We start from the raw sequence: 20915 nt of genomic DNA, 5'->3' as shown, positions 1-20915 counted from the left end.
CCTTCAGGCCGAAGGGGTGTTTGTCTGCAGGTCTGGAAGGCCCCAGTCGGTAAACCAGACCAGCCCCTCATGGAATCTCTGGAAGAAATCCTTCCAGGGATGCTCAGAACAGACAATTCCACCCAGGGAAGCTCACATAAGGCCATCTGGAAAGCCTGGTCCGCAGACCAGCATTTTAGCCATATCGTGCGCCGAAGGATCACAGACAGCCCAGAAATTAAGGGAACCGCATTCAGAGAAGAATCACAGACTAACTGCAACCCCTGGACCAACTAGTCCACCAGCTCCGCAAAAGCAGGAGGAATCTGTTCCCCCTCCAGATCCTGGCGCAAATCTTACCCACTCGGGAAAGTCAGGGACACCATGCACTGGTGAACACTGGCTGAAGGACCGAAGTGGCCACAGAAGACATGTGACGGACCAAAGTCTGAGCTCTCCCGTCTAGACATATGCCGGTTTTCGGTAATTCGATATATCGCGGTATTGCATAGCCACGGTATTGTTATTGTGGCATTTTTAAAATACCGAGTTTCTCTGTCAAGTCTGCCTGACTTGTGAATTGATACATTTCAGTGAGCTGGATGACTCATTCACTCACACAGCTAGCTAACACCTTTCAGCATTAAGTCTCCTAACTATAAACAAAAATGATTACATTTGTATCTTTTCCTTCCCTCTGCCAGGGAGAAAGGAAGTTTAACCTCTTAGAGACTGGATCTTTTTCTGACACTTGCTGCTTGCAAGTTAAAATCAGTTTTTTTTTTGCTAGAAAAGTACTTAGAACCCCCAAACATTTTATATATTTTTTTAGCAGAGACCCTACAGAATAAAATGGCGATTGTTGTAATATTTTAGGTCACACTGTATTTGCGCAGCAGTCTTTCAAACGCAATGATTAGACTTTAATGAATAAAAAAAAAAAAAAAAAAAACGTAACAGTAAAGTTATCCCAATTTTTTTTTTTTTGTTACACAGAGAATCGTGAGAGAATCGTGATCTTTATTCCAAGCTAAAAAATCGTGATTCTCATTTTGGCCAGAATCGTGCAGCTCTAATATATATATATATATATATATATATATATATATATATATATATATATATATATATATATATATATACACACACATACATATATACACACACACACACACACACACACTACATTATTATATAGCCATCAAGCAGTGTCTGGCCTACCTGGTGATGACTGGTCCTGGCGCTCTGATCCGATGGCCTGGTCTTTAAAGGGGCAAATCCTTGCGATCCAGAAGTGGTTAAACCTGCAGGAGGACCGGTGTTTTTATCTATTAATGACTTTACTATTGCTTTAGGCCTGGTTCACATGTATGCGGGTTGGCGGTTCACATGTATGCGGGTTGGCGGCCCACATTTGCACAGGCATAGCAGCCCATTGATTTGAACGGGCTGCTATGCCCTCATTTTCCGCAGAAAAAAGGTGCATGCAGCATTTTTTTAAAATTCAGTGGCCTTGAAATCCATCCTGCTTTTGCACCATGCGACTAACCTGCAGTTCCTGCTCTGGCAAGCTTTCTGCATTTTTTGTATACGTGGGCACGGCATTTAAAAATAAACAGTTTGCGTGTGCAGCAACGGCAGGTAAGTCGCATGGTGCAAAAGAAGGATGGATTTCATGGCCACTGCATTTTTTTAAATTCTGCATGCACCTTTTTTCAGCTGAAAACGCAGGCATAGCAGCTCAAGCCCATTCACATCAATGGGCTGCTATGCCTGTGCAAATGTGGGCCCCCAACCCGCATACATGTGAACCACCAACCCGCATACATGTGAACCAGGCCTAAAGCAATAGTAAAGTCATTAATAGATAAAAACACCGGTCCTCCTGCAGGTTTAACCAATTAATGACTTTACTATTGCTTTAGGCCTGGTTCACATGTATGCGGGTTGGGGGCCCACATTTGCACAGGCATAGCAGCCCATTGATGTGAATGGGCTTGAGCTGCTATGCCTGCGTTTTCAGCTGAAAAAAGGTGCATGCAGAATTTAAAAAAATGCAGTGGCCATGAAATCCATCCTTCTTTTGCACCATGCGACTTACCTGCCGTTGCTGCACACGCAAACTGTTTATTTTTAAATGCCGTGCCCACGTATACAAAAAATGCAGAAAGCTTGCCAGAGCAGGAACTGCAGGTTAGTCGCATGGTGCAAAAGCAGGATGGATTTCAAGGCCACTGAATTTTAAAAAAATGCTGCATGGACCTTTTTTCTGCGGAAAATGAGGGCATAGCAGCCCATTCAAATCAATGGGCTGCTATGCCTGTGCAAATGTGAACCACCAACCCGCATACATGTGAACCACCAACCCGCATACATGTGAACCAGGCCTAAAGCAATAGTAAAGTAATTTATAAACAACACCTCCTTCAGGTTTAACCACTTCTTGACCACAAGGATTTGCCCTCTTAATGACCAGGCCATCGGATCGGAGCCGAGCGCCAGAACCAGTTATCACCAGTTAGGCCAGACACTGCTTGATGACCTATTTTAGGCCTGGTTCACAGAGTCTGTACTGACTGACTATATAATAATGTGCATAAGTGAACCAAAGCCCCTAAATTCAGCAATGAAATTGAAGTGAGGTGGAAATTTAATAATTTAAATTTAATAATAGAATACCGTGATAATACCGTATACCGTGGCAAAACCTTAATCAATTAATCGCAGCATGAAAATCTGATACCGTCACAAGCCTACTCCCGTCAAAAGGATCTTTTAAAACAGAGACTCCTCCACCGGAAATAGGACAGAATTATTCAGCCTGGAAACCTGAGAGTCCACCACAGGTGGGACTGCCCACATAATCAAAGACTCAAGGGATGACGTCTATAGAAAAGTTCAGACACCGCCATATTACATTTAGAACAACTCCAATGACCCGCAACAATTTTGTCACAGTAGGCGGGAAAAGGGAATACCGTTGCCGCTTTAAGGGATCTGCATGCCCAGAGGTGACCGGCGCCTCTGACGCAGAAGCAGCTGCATCCTCCAGATTTAAGTTTCCTGCACCGATACAATCAGTGCATCCACCAGCGCCCTAGCATACGCCTGCAAAAACAGTGCAGACACAATTTCTAAAATCTCACTGCCCCAAACCACATGGTACTGCGGTACCCTGCATTTTGCCGCCTGCGAACACGTGCGTGTTTGCCAGCTGCGTCGGGGAACTATTAGAAATGAATGGCACCCCATGCATCTGCAGAAGGCAGCTGCAATAAAAAGAGGAATCCTCCTCACCACAGAGCATCTGAAGTGCATGAACGCAGATCCAGGAGTGTCGCTATATGCTACGCTCACCCTGAGAGCATAACAAGCAGGGGAGGTCTCCAACCACAGTCTCGCACGGAGACGCCGGCTAAAGGTCCACCTATTAGGCCTAAGGGTCGCCCACCATAAAGGACACAAAAAGGACACAGCCCCCTAGAAAGGGGAGGGGGGGGGCCCGCCGTGATGCAGACAGAGTACTCCCCACACAATAATGGGTGTTTCATTTTTCTCAAAAAAATTCAGCCTCCACCGATCAAGGGGGGGCGCCAGGCAATCCATATGTCCATCCCCACCCCCTTGGGGGGAGACAGACTCCCGTCCGCTACTCTATCACCGCGGTCAGCAGCTGGAACAGCCTGTCAACAGCTCGGACAGCCAGCCGCGAGTAGGTCGCAAAGCCTCGGCCTAAACTTGGGGCCCGATCCGGACGAGAGTCCTCCATCAGCTCTGTTGGATTGATCCACAGCGCGAATAGCTCGGTTAGGAGCTTGGAAAGCCCAGTCAGACGCTCGGACAGCTTGGTCAATAACGTGGACAGCCAGCTCCGTCAGCCGCGGCTTAATTTTCGGTCGATCTGGCCGCGTGAGGCACTCCGTCGGCAGTACTGTCCGCTCAGCTTGGTCAGGCACTCGTGGGGGTACATTGGGGCCAAAAGACCACCATGACTGTTAGAGGGGCTGGGGGGGCATGGAAGGGAACACGGGGGTCCAACCATCCCAAGGAGGGGCCCACGTCTACCCTGAGATACCACAAAGAGAGGGGGGGGAAACTACTTTCCCACACCATGAAACCGGGTGGGCACCACTCCGGGCAAACCACCTCCCCATCTTGGAATGGGAAGGGTTTTGCAGGCTAGAGGTACGCTGCGACTCAGGTCGCGACCAATGTGTGCGTCCTCGCGAGGTGTTTCACTCGCAGACCAGTCCCCATCCAGTGTCGCGGCCGACCTAACACGGAGCTGAGGCCTGCATGCACTCACTGGCCAGACTGGGCAGACCTTAAAGCGGAGTTCCACCCAAAAGTGGAACTTCCGCTTTAGGGAGTCCTGACCCCCTGACATGCCACATTTGGCATGTCATTTTTTTTTGGGGGGGGGGGAGCGGGTACCTAGTTTTGACAGGCACCCGCTCCCACTTCCGCTCGGAGCGCCGCGGCGCCCTGAACGGAAGTTCTCCTCTCCCCCTCCCTCCCTGCAATCTTCTGGGACACGTCAGAGGTCCCAGAAGATTGCCGGCCAATCACGACGCGCATCGCGACTCGCGCATGCGCAGTGGGTACCCGGCTGTGAAGCCGTAAACTATCACAGCCGGGTGCCCACAGCAGTGATGCCGGCGCCGAGGGAGAGGATCGAGGCTTCGGGCGGCCGCATCGCTGGACCGTTGGACAGGTGAGTGAATGGCTGGAACTCCGCTTTAAGGATCTAGAATATCCAATCCGTCGCCTAGTCCGGCAGTTGATTGTAGTTCTCACATGAACAGAAAGTAATTCCGTTTAAAAAAAAAAAAAACTAAAAATGCCAGGACCAGAGATCCCAGCAAGGAACTAGGTCCTTACTCCTAACTAAGCAGAAAAAAAAAAAAAACTGAATCCTAGAGCAGGAAATGGGAGTATAACACCTGGGACTGCCCCATGGGCGTAGCTAAAAGTTCTGTTAACTTGGTTAACCCATTTCCGCCTAGTTTCCTACTCCTAGGAAGCACAGCATAACCCATTCAACCAATGAAGATATGTTGTGTCCGTCAATGAGTGAAAGAGAAAAATGTAATTAAGAGAATCAGTGCTATACAGGCGGCTTGACGAAGGACACGTGTATGTCCCAAAATGTATGTATACACACACACACACACACACACACAAACAAACAAAAGTGAGTACACCCCTTAAAATCTTTGTACATACGTATATGTGACAACATTGAAGAAATTACACTTTGCAACAATGTAATGTAGTGAATGTACAGCTTGTATACGTGTAAATTTGCTGTACCCTCAAAATAACTCGGCTGGCAACAAAAGTGAGTACACCCCTAAGTGAATATGTCCAAATTGGGCCCAAAGTGTAAAATATTTTGTGTGGCAACCATTATTTTCCAGCACTGCCTTAACCCTTTTGGGCATGGAGTTCACCAGAGCTTCACAGGCTGCCACTGGAGTCCTCTTCCACTCCTCCATGTTAGATGTTGGATGTTAGAGACCTTGTGCCCCTCCACCTTCCGTTTGAGGATGCCCACAGATGCACAATAGGGTTTCGGTCTGGAGACATGCTTGGCCAGTCCCATCACGTTTACCCTCAGCTTCTTTAGCAAGGCAGTGGTTGTCTTGGAGGTGTGTTTGGGGTCATTATGTTGGACTAGACCATTGCCCTGGGGCCTGGTCTCCAAATGCAGGGGATAATGCTCTGTTTCAGTATATCACAGCACATGTTGGCATTCATGGTTCCCTCAATGAACTGTAGCTCCCCAGTGCCAGCAGCACTCATGCAGCCCCAGAACATGACACTCTCACCACCATGGTTGACTGTAGGCAAGACACATTTGTCTTTGTACTCCTCACCTGGTTTCTGCCACAAGCTTGACTCCATCTAAACCAAATAAGTCTATCTTGGATCTTACGGGCTTTGTGCATCATCTTTAGAAGAGGCTTCCTTCTGGGACAACAGCCATGCAGACCAACTTGGTGCAATGTGCGTCGTATGTGCTGAGCACTGACAGACTGACCCCCCCCCCAGCCCCCCTTCAACCTCTGCAGCAATGGTGGCAACACTCATACGTCTATTTCCAAAGACAACCTCTGGATATGACACGGAGCACGTACACTCAACTTATTTGGTCGAACATGGCGAGGCATGGAGTGGAACCTGTCCTGTTAAATCCCTGAATGGTCTTGACCACCGTACTGAAGTTCAGTTTCAGGGTCTTGGCAAACTTCCTATAACCTAGCCGATCTTTGTAGAGCAACATAATTTCAGATCCTCAGAGAGTTCTTTGCCATGAGGTGCTATGTTGAACTTCCAGTGACCAGTATGAGAAAATTAGAGCGATAACACCAAATTTAACACACCTGCTCCCCATTGACACCTGAGACCTTGCAACACTAACGAGTCACATGACACCGGGGAGGGAAAATGGCTAATTGGGCCCAATTTGGACAGTGTCAGGTAGGGGTGTTGCCAGCGGTTTAGACATTAATGGCTGTGTGTTGAGTTATTTTGAGGGGACATAGAATTTACACTGTTATACAAACTGTACACTCACTACTTTACATTGTAGCAAAGTGTAATTTCTTCAGTGTTGTTACATGAAAAGATATAATAAAATATTTACTAAAATCTGAGGGGAGTACACAAACAGTACATGTGAGGGGGTGTACACACAAGTATATTTATATATAAATAACGGAGCTATAGATCACTTTCATTAAACCTGTATTATAGCTTTAACTGAACTATTGATTTTCCGACACCAGATAACGCGTCAGGTTCACTCTGAAAGGTTGGGCTTTAAGTGGTTAGATTTTCCTACTGCTGCCCTGAACAGCTGGTGTCTGATTGAATGCAGCTGCTCTAACAGTGTTACTTTGGTTCCCACAAGTATGGGTTCTAAACATAGTAACCACTTGTCACAATGCACATTGATTCAATACGAGGAATCCTCCCACATCCACTTCCTTTGGGTAGAGGAAACTGATCTGACTTGGTCAAAAAGGATTTGCAAAATCTGCCAAGCATATATTGCTGCAGATCACAACCAGAAGAATTATTAAAGAAACCCAGTCGCTGATCCAAACTGTTCATTTCAGGTCAGGACTACACTTCGCTATACTCAGCTACATGCACTTTGTCGGATGGGGGGAGACAGAACAATGTAAACAAATTGTAATGATAGATCTGCTTTACCATGCCCATTCAATAATTGGTGTAACCAGCAAATTAGTAACCATCTACAGTATATGAATTTGGTGAAGATTAGTACCAGATTCCAACTGGTTGCTATGAACACTGATTACTTTGCTACTTGCTCTGTTTTCTCTAACAAGCCTTGAAGTACAAAATTCTGATATTATGCCTTTTGCTTGAAGGTGCTGAATTGCTGACTGCAGTGTTTCTCTAAGCCCTTCATTAGCATTTTGTGCCTTTATGACTAGACCAACACTTGACAGAAGGCAATAAAAGGAAATTTGACTTAGCTGCCAACTCCATGTCTGAGTACAGTACAGGACAAAGGCTGGATATTTCTTAACCTTGGGTTATAGTCTGCTACCTCCTGGCTCCTCCCCTCTGCTGTTTGCCCCCAATAGAAGGATTCCATGCCAAACTTTAGAACGTGAAGGCACTTTAGGGCAGGAAGAATATCCCCCATGAGCTTTGACACCGTGAACAGGTTTGAATAGAATCCTTTGAACCTGTCCTTCAGAGCAATGTTTCTCAAATCCAGTCTTAAAGTACACCCAAAAGGTCATGTTTTGAGGATTTCCCTCAGATAAAACTGCTGTGGTAATTACTAAGGCAGTGAAACTTATCAAATCACTTGTGCAAAATAATACTGAAGCCTGAAAACATAACCTGTTGAGGTACTTGAGGACTGGATTTGAGAAACATTGCTTCAGAAGGACTGGAAAGACCACTCCCTAAGACAAGAGATAGTCAAGCCAGTCTACAAATCTAACTGCCTTTGAAGAGATGTTGGTTTATCTAAGAAGAAAACAATGAGAGAATAGATTTTTATACCCCTTTGAAATCACCAATTGAACCCACAGAAAGGAAGGACTGAGTTTTCACTTTGAGACTAAAGCTGGAGGAGACCAAGGGGACACTTCTATTTGGAGACGTATAAGCCACCAAGGAAGGTGGTTTTGAACACTCCAATGTAGAAGGGAACCTTTCCTCTGTGACATCTTAGATGAATTTGTTAAGTGCCTCACCAAACAGACATACTCCATCAAAGTGCATATGTGTGGAAAAAAAATTGAGAGCAATTCTGGAGATTTGTGTCATGACTTGTTCAAGTGCATCAACGCAAAAGAGTAAAGCAAAGGGCATGGTCCGTAAGTACTCCCCCAAGGTTTGTTATTGGAAGACAAGATCCTACTGGTTATTCAAGTCCAATTACAGCAGATACAGAATGCAACCATAGCCAGGTGCAGAGCTGGGCCTGCAAAGTTAAAGGGAGCCTTTAAAAAGGGTCTCAAATTTGATGTCAGCAGACTCTTTAAATGAAGAAACACCTTCTATAAGGCTCAGTAAAAGGTTTTGTAAAACAGACAGCAGGGTCTACTACCAGAACAGTCCGCCTTTAGTGAAATCTTTCCACTGGAGAGAGTCTGACATCAATTGCCAGGAGGAGGGAAAATCTTTTCAGGGTTAACCCAATCATGAATTGTCCATTCTATTTGTTCATGAATACAGGTAATGCGACAGAGGAGAAATCAAGTGGGAAAGTGCCGAGGCTCTTGCACAAAGCTGAAGTGAGGGTATCTAAACTGTCAAGCATATTTCTTGAAGACATGTCATCAGGTGTATAGGAGCCTGGGGGAAAGAAATGTTCCACTGCCTATAAATTATTTTCATTCCCCTCAATTTCTGTGTCCTCTAAAAGGAGTTTATTTTTTTTTTAACTTCCTGACTCATGTAATGGTGGTGGGGGTGGAAAAGGGGATTGGCATTTTTGAGCTCTGATGGCTGTATTAAAGTCATTAGTTGTCTGAGAAAGTGTGACAGTTGCACAAAAAATGTGCCTTGGTCAAATAGGCTGCTTGTTGTGTGTCCTGGTATGCTCCAATGCAAGAGAAGAGTCATCATGCTGACCGTTAAGGTGTTTTGCAGGCCCTCAGTAAAGCAAATGTTTGCTTAAGCTTTTTGCAATGATTCCCACCATTACGATCAGTTAGGACATTCCCTTGTGGGGGACTCACAGAGAACAGTGCAGAAATGGGGCAAATGGGTCTGTGAAGGAGAAAACCGCAACCCAGCTGTCAATTGCCTGTTAGAAAAGTCCTCATGGCAAAAAAGTGCTGGGAAGTGCATGAGTACCTTATAAAGGGCTCTATGCTGAAGGTGGTATTAGTGTTAGCTGTGCGGTGATGTAATGCCTAGTCATTCACCTAAGACTAAGCTTTGAATGATGGAAAATTAACTGCCAATTTTGAAAATTTCTTGAACACATTTCCTTGTTTTCTAACATAGAAACTAATACTATTCAGGAAACAAAAATAAATAATAATGAGGCTACAGTATCCAGTTCAATACAGGGAGAACCTGTCTTACCTGTCCTTGTGGGTCCCCATTTAGGTTAGACCCGTCATGACGTTCCATAGGGATGGACCACAGCCCTGGACCTGTATAGCACCCTGCAGCTAACTACACATGTTGCACTAAGTGACAAGGTGAGTGCCCACGCAGATCTAGTGCTGAAGCAATATTACAGGCCATCCCTGGGTCCGGGTACTTTGCCCAAGGTATTACTGAGGTTGCACTAATACGGACGCACTACTTCTCACTCCCTGCTTGGGGATGTCCCAGAGTCTATGAATATCCAGCCTGTGTCCTGTACTGCACGATTAAGATAAAAGGAATTAGGACCTGTAAATTCTATGTCTTGGAGTAACGTACAGGACACTCTTCCCTCTATTCATGTGTTACTCTACAAAACTTGCTAAAAAAAACTGACGTCTCATGGAGTGGGATAGGGTTTTAAGGATATGTTCAAGGGCCTGTCCAGCAAAATTTTGCCAGTGTCTAATCATCTAATGGTAGCAGCCTATAATCCAGGGTCTATAAATATCCGGCCTGTGTCCCCTACTGTACAATTGAGTAAATGTTTTATTTTTTTCTTCTCGCCTTTATTCAGACAACTACAATGTGTTTGTAAACACTGTTTTGGTCTGTCCTGTACTTGTAAGGGAGGTGGATGCAAGCACTGTTTTTGCAACTCTGACCTATAACAAGAATCCTCTGCTTCCACTTTCTCTTTTTAACCGGCCATGCGCACTTCACAACATGTTCCCATAAATGTAAAATGTATGTTCACTTTGCACATCTTAAAACCTGCCCCCCGATTTCTTCCACACACCTCCTGTAAGGGCGCCCCCGCCATGTATTCCAGGCCCTGATTGCCCATCTGCGGGTCCGAGACAGACAGCGGGAGCCCTTCTTGTTGGTGGCCCAAAAAGCGTTGTGTATGACGTCACTTCCTGGTCACCCTGTCACTTTCCAAGGCTAGCCAGGCCAGGAAGGAACGTTTTGCAATGTCTTTTAGACCTTGTATGTCTCAATAAAGAGAACCTGTCACCAAAAATATCACATAGGGGACAAAGAGTCTTAAAAATAAATAAATAAAAAAACGTAATTGCAAAAAAATAAATAAAATGCACCCAAGCACATAAACACCCCCCCCAAAAATTGAGGCCCCAGCCCCCCCCAAACGAACGTAAACGCACATGTCGGGGGCACCTACACATGAAAAACAGAATGAAAGCCCCGTTACATATTGGCACACACGCCGGAGTGAATGCAACAATTCTAGAGGGCTTTTGAAGCATTGCCTATAGAAAATATAGGGTACTGGAGTAGAGTCGGTCATTTCATGGGCCTGCACAAATTTAAAGTTTGGCATGTTGGGTATCTATTTACTCAGTGCAACCTCATCTTTTATATTTTACTAAAAAAAAAAAAAAAAAAAAAAAAAAAAAAATAGGTAATTTATTGTGTTTGTTTGCCCTAAAAATCACTTTAGTGTGTTTTTTACTGAAATTTTGAGTTTCCTAGACCTTTGTGGTAAATATCGTGTTACATAAAAAAAATTGGAACTACCACTATTTTCTTCACTAGGGTTTCTGCTTTCAGAAAAAATATGTTTGGGGGTTTTCTATAATCTTCAGGACTAAAATGATTTTTTCTTTTTTAAACGTGTGCAAAAAATGCAAACCTGGCTCTGGTGGCAAAAAGGTTAAAAAAAAAGGTAAGATTCACAACGAAAGAAAACGCAGCTACCCAAGTACGCACTGCCACATAAGAGCAGACTCACTCTTAAGCCTTAAGATTTCCTTCAGAGGGCATCTATAAAATAGCCTGGAGCATGTGGGTGGCACACCAATGTACAATTAAACAAGGCTTATTTGCTGAGAATTGGTTTCAGCAATATTTACGCTAGAAGCCATAACCTACTCAATTCCATACCTGGCAGCTGTCATTCCATTTACACTAGACTGCAGTCCGAATAGTCCAAAAACGTATTAGTCACTTCGTAGACACCTGAAATGAAGGGGTGCCACCTAATTAAAAATAAACTGCACATGAACGTTTTAAAGCAATTGGCAGAGGTGCCTCCAGTGACAAAGGAGTCAAAACTAGTTTTACAAACCAAACCGAGATTTAAATAGAACGTACAGTAAAATGACTAGACGTTTGGTGTAAATTATCATGGGATTGGAGGTCTTCGCTAATTAAAGTGATTTGTGCCACTGGGAAAGTAGTTATTTTCTGTTTAATGTACTTATATTTTATCTTGTGGTACTTTTCTTAACGGTAAGAGAAATCTCAGGAGTCAGGATGTTTAAAAAGAAAAAATAGCTTTTGCTGAACCTTCAAGTGATGTGAATAGGACATGTCCCTTGGCTCCTTAACACAAACCTGTACTATAAACTTCTTTAGAGTAGGTATCAAAAAAGGTGCCCAAGATATACTTTCTCAAACTGGCTGAATCTTCCACCAGAGCTCACCAAAGAACCTGTGTAGGTACTAACTTCATAAAAGCCATTTGCCCTATCCATATGCTGTGTAGTAAAAGCATTCATGTACTGCACTGTCATTACAGAAACCCTTTAGACTGGGATGCTGCTTCCAAGATTGGACTGGCCAGTGCATAAATTTGCATTTGTCTAACCTATTCTACATCTGTTCTGAAACCTTAATCGGTTTTGAAAATTTCTCAGGTCCATTTAATTGAACTCTCTTTGTGTCAAAATTTTCCACTCCAAAAAAAAAAAAGCAGGAGATTATGATTGTAGAAAAACCCTGCCAGCCATGTAGAAGAAAAATGAGATGCACTTTTTTTATGCATCTCTTTCAGTCCTAAAACACTAATGCACCTGTGTTCACAGCATATGTGGAGGTGGAGTGTGGCACTCAAACAACTGTCTGACCTGCTGCTTCTTTATGAAAGTTGTGCAAGAGGAAAACCATAGATTTAAAGCCAGTGAGAATTTACCATTATTACCACTTTGTAGTAGCTTGAATGCTTGTTTGAGTGTTTTCTATCACTTCCTGTCTGATTGCAGCGTGTTTTCTATCACTTCCTGTCTGATTGCAGCGTGTTTTCTATCACTTCCTGTCTGATTGCAGCGTGTTTTCTATCACTTCCTGTCTGATTGCAGCGTGTTTTCTATCACTTCCTGTCTGATTGCAGAGTGTTTTCTATCACTTCCTGTCTGATTGCAGAGTGTTTTCTATCACTTCCTGTCTGATTGCAGAGTGTTTTCTATCACTTCCTGTCTGATTGCAGAGTGTTTTCTATCACTTCCTGTCTGATTGCAGAGTGTTTTCTATCACTTCCTGTCTGATTGCAGAGTATAAACACAGTGCGGAGGGGAAATGTATCCTACGCGTTTACCAGTAACTGCAGGCATCATCAAGCAGAACCAGTCAACCTTGTGAGTACCCCAACCCCTGTAACTGTCCCTTTTGTATTTTGTCTGTGAGACTATGCATTGGAGCACTAAATATTAATTTTTATTTTGTATACAGGAAAAAAAAAAAAAACAATCATGGACGATCACTGGTTTTCCTGCTTCTATTGACACACCATTAACAATATACAGGGGGTGGGGAGGGTGCATGCTGTATTTTTATGATGTACTGCTGTGTGCATGGCATTACTTTTACATTATTTCCACCTTTACTCACATAATCTCAAATCATTTAATCTGATTAATATAAAAAAATAAAATTTCTACCTAGACCTCAGTAAACCTATTTTTGCCCATACTTGTCTTCTGGGTCACAGTAGTGCACTTATGTCTGCTCTTCTGTGAGCCGACGACACAAAGCCACTCCAGGCTCAGGAATGATTCCCACAATATGGTCAGGATCTACCCAGCTGCCTGATTGACAGCTGGCTCCGACCCTCAGCACATGGTTGAGGGACAAGTTTGGCTACATGTGCCCCTCTCCAGCCTGGTGCACCTGTGTGCACTAGAGGGGCAGACAGGAGAGTGGTAACTGACAGTCACTGCTCTCCACTTTGAGAACACCAAGAACTGAGTAATTAGTGGTCATGTGATCACTCAGGTATCGGTCTTCAAACCAGCAGGGGACAGCTGCAGCATCACACCAATGTTGCAGCACTGAGGAGAGTATGGACCCTTTTTTTTTTAATTAATTTTGCAATCATAATAATAAAACCTGTATTTAGAAAACTCATGAGTGCTGCATGCAAGTTAGCTATTGTAAAGGCTTAAAGGCATAGTTTACCCTTACCACCAAAAAAAATTGCCTATGCAGTTAAAAGGCGCCTGTAGACAAAAACTGCAGTTTTGACTAATGTTGGATAACGCCCTTGCTATAGATGCAAGCCAGTTTTGTACCTCCTGAGGCCTGAATAAATGATCCCAGAGATGGCATCATCATGTTCCACATTGTCGCTAGGACTTTACTAAGACATTCCCAGCCATTTCTCTGATTCATACCCCCTCACACGCCTCTCCCCTGACACAGTAGCTCTGAGCTCAGCATCTGAGAGCTCGAATGAGCAGCAACAGCTGGGAGTTTTAGCAACACCCTAGCAACAAGGCAGAATGGGATGAGGATATATCTGGGAGTTTTTTTAGTTGGGCTTCTGAGGTATGTAAATTGCCAAAATCTATAGTAAGGGCATCATTTAACTTTAGCCAAAACTGCACATTTTGTTTTTACTTACAGACAACCTTTACCTGCATAGGCAGTTAAGGTGGACTATACCTTTAACAATACTCTAGTCCAGGGGTCTCTAAACTTTCTAAACTAAGGGCCAGTTTACTGTCCTTCAGACTCTAGGGGAAAGACTAGGGCCAGTGGGGCCCCATCACTGGAGGACTACTGCCCTTTTGATGTGTCAGCGACAGAAATTGTGCCCCCTTTGATGGTGTCAGTGGATGGAAAAGTGCCCCAAGGGCCGGATAAAGGCAAGTCAAGGGCTGCATTCGGCTTCCGGACCGCAGTTTGGAGACTGCTACTCCAGGCAATGTCAGCCATTTACAGCTGCTCGAAACTACAACAAAAATGTTTCTAAAGGACAACAATAAAACTGACCAGACAGATATAGAGACTACACAGCACTTCTGTTAAAAAGAGATCACATCAACTGAACATGAAAAATTCTTACCCAATTCACACTTTAACAGTGGCTTTAATGTGTCAAATATGTGTATTCTGACTTCATTGAGACAGGTTTCAGCTTTTGTTGGCCTTCCTACCAAAAAAAAAAAAAATAGAAGATTTAGCTTGGTGAAATTCCAAAAAGCAAGGAGAGTACAGAGCAGCAGAAAATACCTGTGTATAATTTACTAGAGATAAACAAGGAGAAAGCGAACTCTAAAAATTTGAAATATATAGGTTTGTGGGGAAAAAAATCTCTTGGGAGGTCCACTTTATTGATGCCTGTGCACACAAGGCTTATGCCATTCATATTTAACCACTTGCCGACCGCTCACATTGATCGTACTGCGGCAAAGTGGTTCGTTATCGTCCAGCGACGTAGGTCTACATCGCTGGACTCCTCCCCTTGTGGGCAGCACGCGCACCGCCGGAGGCTCGCTCCCGCTGTATTCAGTCACAGCGGGAGGCGGGCCAGGGGAGGAGCGGCGGTGATCACTGCAGCTCTTACCCGATCGTCAGGGATTGAGTGAGGAGATCCGCCCGCTTTGTTTACACAAGCGGGCGGATCTCCTAAGTGACAGGCATGGACAGATTACAGGATTCAGCATAGCTGAACCTGCGATCTGTGCCGTGTCACACAGTCCCCTCCCCCCACACATGTCAGTAAGCACCAGGCATACATTAACCCCCTTGATCCCCAATAAAAGTTAACCCTTCCCTGCCAGTGTCATTTTTATAGTAACAGTGTATAGGGTCCGATCTGTCCACTGCAATGTCGCAGTCCCGCAAAAAAAAAAAAAAAAAAAAAAAAAAAAAAAAACGCCCCTCGCAGATCGCCGCCATTACTAGTTAAAAAAAAAAAAAAAAAAATTACATAAATTTCCCGTAGTTAGTAGCTGCGATAACTTTTGCGCAAACCAATCAAAATATGCTTATTGCGATTTTTTTTACCAAAAATATGTAGCAGAAAACAAATTGGCCTAAAATGTTAAAAAAATTTTGATTTTTACATTTTTGGGGGGGGGGGGGGGTAGGATTTTCATATAAAAAAAAAAAAGTGAAAAAAATATTGTTATTTTTTCAAAATTGTCGCTCTTTTTGTTTATAGCGCAAAAAAAAAAAAAAAAAAAAAAATCACACAGGTGATCAAATACCACCAAAAGAAAGCTTATTTGTGGGGAAAAAAAAGACATAAAATGTAATTTGGGTAGACATCGCACGACCGCGCAATTGTCAGTTAAAATAACGCAGTGCCGAATTGCAAAATATGGCCTGGTCAGGTATGGGGTAAAATCTTCCGGTCTTAAAGCGGTTAAAATTACACTCATTGAGAATTTTTTTGTCAAAGACATGTAGCTAAATACATTTTGGCCTAAATATATGACAAAAATTGAATATATTGGATATTTTTTAACTGTCAAAGTAGAAAAATATTGTTATTTTTTCAAAATTGTCGCATTTTTTTTTATTAATAATATCGCAAAAAATGAAAAGCGCAGAGGTGATCAAATACCACCAAAAGAAAGCTCTGTTTGAGGGGAAAAAAAAAAAAGGACGTAAATTTTGTTTGGGTACGGCGTTGCATGACCGCGCAATTGTCAGTTAAATTCGCACAGTGCCGAATCGCAAAAAGTGGCCTGGACGTAAAGCAGGAAAATCCTCCGGTCCTAAAGTGGTTAACCACCTAATGCCATTAGATTGAGCCAGTGGTCAGATTGACTAGTATCTGTACTTCATTCAAATTCAAGAATCGGCTTTTATTTCTCCATGTTACTTTACAGGGGATATTTAATTTTATCGTTTTTTTTCAAAAGCACTATAATTAACAGAGTGGGAAAAAATGTGAGTATTGGACTGGTCATTCATCTACATTCAGATTTCTTCCTGTTGTGTTATCAATACACTGTAAATCTCAAAAACCGGGAGACAGGCAAAACTAAAAATCTGACATTTCTATCCTTCCTTACGCAGTATAAAAATTGTTTCACTTTAACTTGAAAATAAAATTTATGGTGGAAGGAAACTCACCTGTTTTGCTTTTTCTGGTAATCTGTTTGCTCAATGCAGTAGCTTCATTGTATTTGGCAAAAAGGTTGAGAATGAGGGAATCTTTACTGTATTCATGCTTTGCCACAAAGAAACGAAGAGTTCTGGACTGCACCAGGGCTGATAAAATGCAATCTAACCAACATAAGGATTTCCTGTTCTTCCACTGCAGGAGTCTCTGGGAGTTCTCATAAGTCCTGGTTTCAGGTATCTCATCAGACAGACTTTGCTCTACATTCATTACAGAAAGGTCTAAGAGACCACTTTCAATGCTTTCATTGTTCAGAGTGCCTTCTGAAGACAAAGTATCTGACAAATTGATACTATTCTGAAGATCATCATTACTGAGGTTTGGGTCTGTTATCTCCATCTTGTTTGTTTCGGTGTCCTGAACACAGAGCTTGTCTAGCCTAGCTTGCAATAGATTTCCTTCTTTTAGCCGTTTGCAATCTGCTGAAATGGTTTCTGTTAAATCTGCATCACACGTAGGACTGGGGACTGCTGATAACTGCTCTTCCATGCGGTGCTCAGGCTGTATGTCTAGCAACAGGTCAGGTAGGACAGTATTTTCAAAGGAAGTTTTCTTAGGGGACCTTTTAGATTCTGCTGAATCGATTAATGGGGCAGCAGAATGGTCTTCACTGTCAAAGTCTATGGCACCAACAGTATCATGCAAAGGATGGTCCTTGGTCTCTACAATATCTTCTACTTGTGAACAGGGTGTTAGGGCACTTCTATTGTTCTCCAACTGGCCGTTTGTCAAGGGGGAAGGTATTTTAGCATTGTCGCCATCATCCACATCCATAGGAGAATTTATGTTACATGAAGAACCAGTGACCCCAAGAATGGAATTAGCTTTCATAGTTAGTGCAGTGTGAATGTTCCGAAGAGGTGTGCTCACTCCACATGGTTCCACAGAGTCTTGGTATAAGGTCTCAGTTCCTGAAAAAGAATTGCCTGGTAAAGGTGCAATCTCTTGCTCTGCGCTATTGTCTTTTTCAGATACAGAGCATACGGTTTCACAGACCCCTATGAGGGAAGAATCCTCATGCACAGACCTGGTCACTGGAAGGGAGTCTAAGGACATCATTTCATTACAGACACTCTTCTGACAGCCATTTATTACAGTCAGTCGCTCTGACTTCAGAGTATTGGGTATTATTATTTTTGCAGAGGCCCCACTAGGACTGTTTTTCTCAATGGGACTAGATGGTGAAATAGAAGGGGTTAAAGGCATATTGCTTAAACACTTCTCCTTTGACGGGCACTCTGGAAGGGTTTCCTGCACTAAAGCAGATGTAGAGGCTGTTTCAGAGCTGTTTTGCTGGCAGTCTCCTACAAAATCACCCTGGTCTGATAAATGACCTTCTGGTAAACAGGCTTCTTCTTGACTTATAACCCTGCTGGAGACCACAACAGCATTGATCTTAAAAGATGTGCCAGGCAAATGCAATGAGGAATCCACTTCTAAAGGACATTCAGGTTGTATACCTTCCACTGAGTGAGAAGAGGTTGTTTCAACATGCATTTTCGCAGTACCTTCCACCAGCTGTAGAGATGCTGACAAGTGACAGACCTTCAAAGGTGCAGCTTTGAGCCCTTCAATGGCTTTCATAACAGAATCCATAGAACAAGGTGGTTTCTCAGTTCCTAATAAAGAATTGCCTGGTAAAGGTGCAATCTCTTGCTCTGCGCTATTGTCTTTTTCAGATACAGAGCATACGGTTTCACAGACCCCTATGAGGGAAGAATCCTCATGCACAGACCTGGTCACTGGAAGGAAGTCTAAGGGCATCATTTCATTAAAGACACTCTTCTGACAGCCATGTATTAGAGTCAGTCGCTCTGACTTCAGAGTATTGGGTGGTATTATTTTTGCAGAGGCTCCACTGTTTTTATCAATGGGACTAGATGGTGAAATAGAAGGGGTTAAAGGCATATTGCTTAACCACTTCTCCTTCGACTGGCACTCTGGAAGGGTTTCCTGCACTAAAGCAGATGTAGAGGCTGTTTCAGAGCTGTTTTGCTGGCAGTCTCCTACAAAATCACCCTGGTCTGATAAATGACCTTCTGGTAAAGAGGCTTCTTCGTGACTTACAACCCTGCTGGAGACCACAAGAGCATCGGTCACAAAAGATGTGCCAGGCAAATTCAATGAGGAATCCACTTCTAAAGGACATTCAGGTTGGATACCTTCCACTGAGTGAGAAGGGGTTGTTTCAACATGCATTTTCTCAGTACCTTCCGCCAGCTGTAGAGACGCTGACAAGTGACAGACCTTCAAAGGTGCAGCTTTGAGCTCTTCAATGGCTTTCATGACAGAATCCATAGAACAAGGTGGCTCACACACATCCACAGAACCATGGTCTGATAAACATGGGGGCTGAATGTCATGCAGTGAATAGGATGGGCTTGTCATTCCACAAGAATTTTGCGCAGATTCTAATGCGCCTACAGGGTTGTTATTGTTCTCTTCAGCAGCAGCCTCAACATGATGCTGAGAAACAGATTTTAATGAAGCTTTGTTCAAATTCTCTTTGAACGTATCCGGTTCTTGAACAGGGAACACTTTAATTTCAAATGATGCTGGCTGACTGTCTTCAATTAAATCACGGGGCATTGACAAATCTCTGTGTTGATTATCCTCTGCACAACTGCCATCTACCGTAGCAACTGTGTTGTGCAGTACATTGTCTGTGCACTGCAGTAAGTGGGAGTCCCTGCTTTCACTGAAATCTTGTGGAGTCTTCTGCATAACGGCACACGGCTGTGCTGACGCCATGTCTCCCAAAGAACCCAAATAAACTGGCATAGCGCTCTCTCCATTGCTAAGTGTGCTCGACACTTCCTTGTCCTTCATTTGTGAACAGAGCAGATTCTGCTGAAGCCCAGTAGGCACATCCTTACTTTTAGAAAATATCACAGATTCTGAAGATAATTCACTGTCTTCCAGAATGCCCGGACTTCCATTTAAAGTGATCCTGTTTTCTGATAAAGGATTTAACAATTTTTTAATTTCAGGCAAAGGATATGGCTCTGGCTTCTTCGGTTCCTTGTCTTCACTTTCCTCTAGGTCCTCAGTTTCAGACAACGTATTTAAGCTCTTACTAGCATCATTGGTGCTATAGGACTGGTCTATCATTCCAACATCTTCACTCTGCAGAGGTCTTTCACAAAGCCGATTCAGAACAGGGCTAGAACTGAATAACTCTGAGGTTTCTGGCACATTTTGTTTTGTAGCCTCTATATTCTCGGTCCAATCACATGGAGATATTTCTGAAGGTGTTGTATCATGTTCCAATGGTGGCACACTTTCTGCAGATGTGCTGCTTTCAGCTTGAGCAGAAGTAGCTGCATTTATGGGACTGTACTGACCAAGGAGAGGCAGATCAGACTTTGATCGTTTAACATTTGGCTGGGGTGGGGGTGACAGCTCTGAGATACCCCTCTTTACCGGTTTGTTTGGGCAGAGATTCCTCAAGTCTGTGGTATTTGTGATTAGGTTATCCAAGGGGGTGTATCCCAGGGGATAAATACACTATTTAAAAAATTAGAAATGAAAAATGTTAAACCAATAAAAGGCCAACACAGTAACTCATAGCACACAATTAAAAACACTGATTAAATACTTCCATTTAAGCCATTTTACCTGAAAAAGTATATGAAATAATTTGCAGCAAATGGTAATAGTTGGTACTGCTCCAACTGGACTTCAACTCACCGCCACCAACTGCGGTTGCTATGGTTAGAATGTTTGCCTTCTCCCCAATATTCAAAATCCAGACAAGAAAGTCTCACCTTTGCCAAATATTTTTTTCTCCCTTTCCAATAAACTTTATTCAGCTGTATTTGATACAACAAGCATAACACCTCTTGCCAGACCTTGCTCCTCACCCTATGTGTTTTACTCCATCAGTAGCTTAGACACAGATGTTAAAAGGAATAAAAAGGAAAAGGGATGGGAGAGGACGGGAGGAAAATGAATGAATACTACATTGCAATAAGGGACCCACAATCCCCTAATGAAGGTCATTTCTGCACTGCTGCACAGAAAAGGAAGGTTTTTAAAGGTTAAAAAATCTTCTGACTTTAGAATCACTTTAAAATACAACTAAAGGAAAAAAATATTTATTTTTTGTTAGTTTTGGACAGAGTGGTGATGGATTAGAACACCCATTAGGTCTTTATTGCGGTCTGTGCCCCTGTTAGGGAGATCC

At 43.3% G+C, this 20915-nt stretch overlaps 1 protein-coding gene across 1 annotated transcript in view; it reads right to left on the bottom strand.

The window, feature by feature from the left end:
- USPL1 (ubiquitin specific peptidase like 1) overlaps positions 1-20915 on the bottom strand; it is a 61745-nt gene that overhangs the window by 27663 nt on the left and 13167 nt on the right. The window contains exons 4-6 of the mRNA XM_082245833.1: positions 18977-20236; positions 16681-18274; positions 14660-14746 (exon numbers count right to left, since the gene is read on the bottom strand). Coding sequence (XP_082101959.1) covers positions 14660-14746; positions 16681-18274; positions 18977-20236 — 2941 coding nt within the window. The remainder of the gene's footprint in view (positions 1-14659; positions 14747-16680; positions 18275-18976; positions 20237-20915) is intronic.

The sequence above is a fragment of the Pelophylax lessonae genome (genome assembly GCF_965119305.1).
Source record: "Pelophylax lessonae genome assembly, chromosome: 2".
NCBI classification, from domain to species: Eukaryota; Metazoa; Chordata; class Amphibia; order Anura; family Ranidae; genus Pelophylax; species Pelophylax lessonae.
Note: the sequence above shows the minus strand (reverse complement) of the source record. Positions and strands in the feature narration are given on the sequence as shown.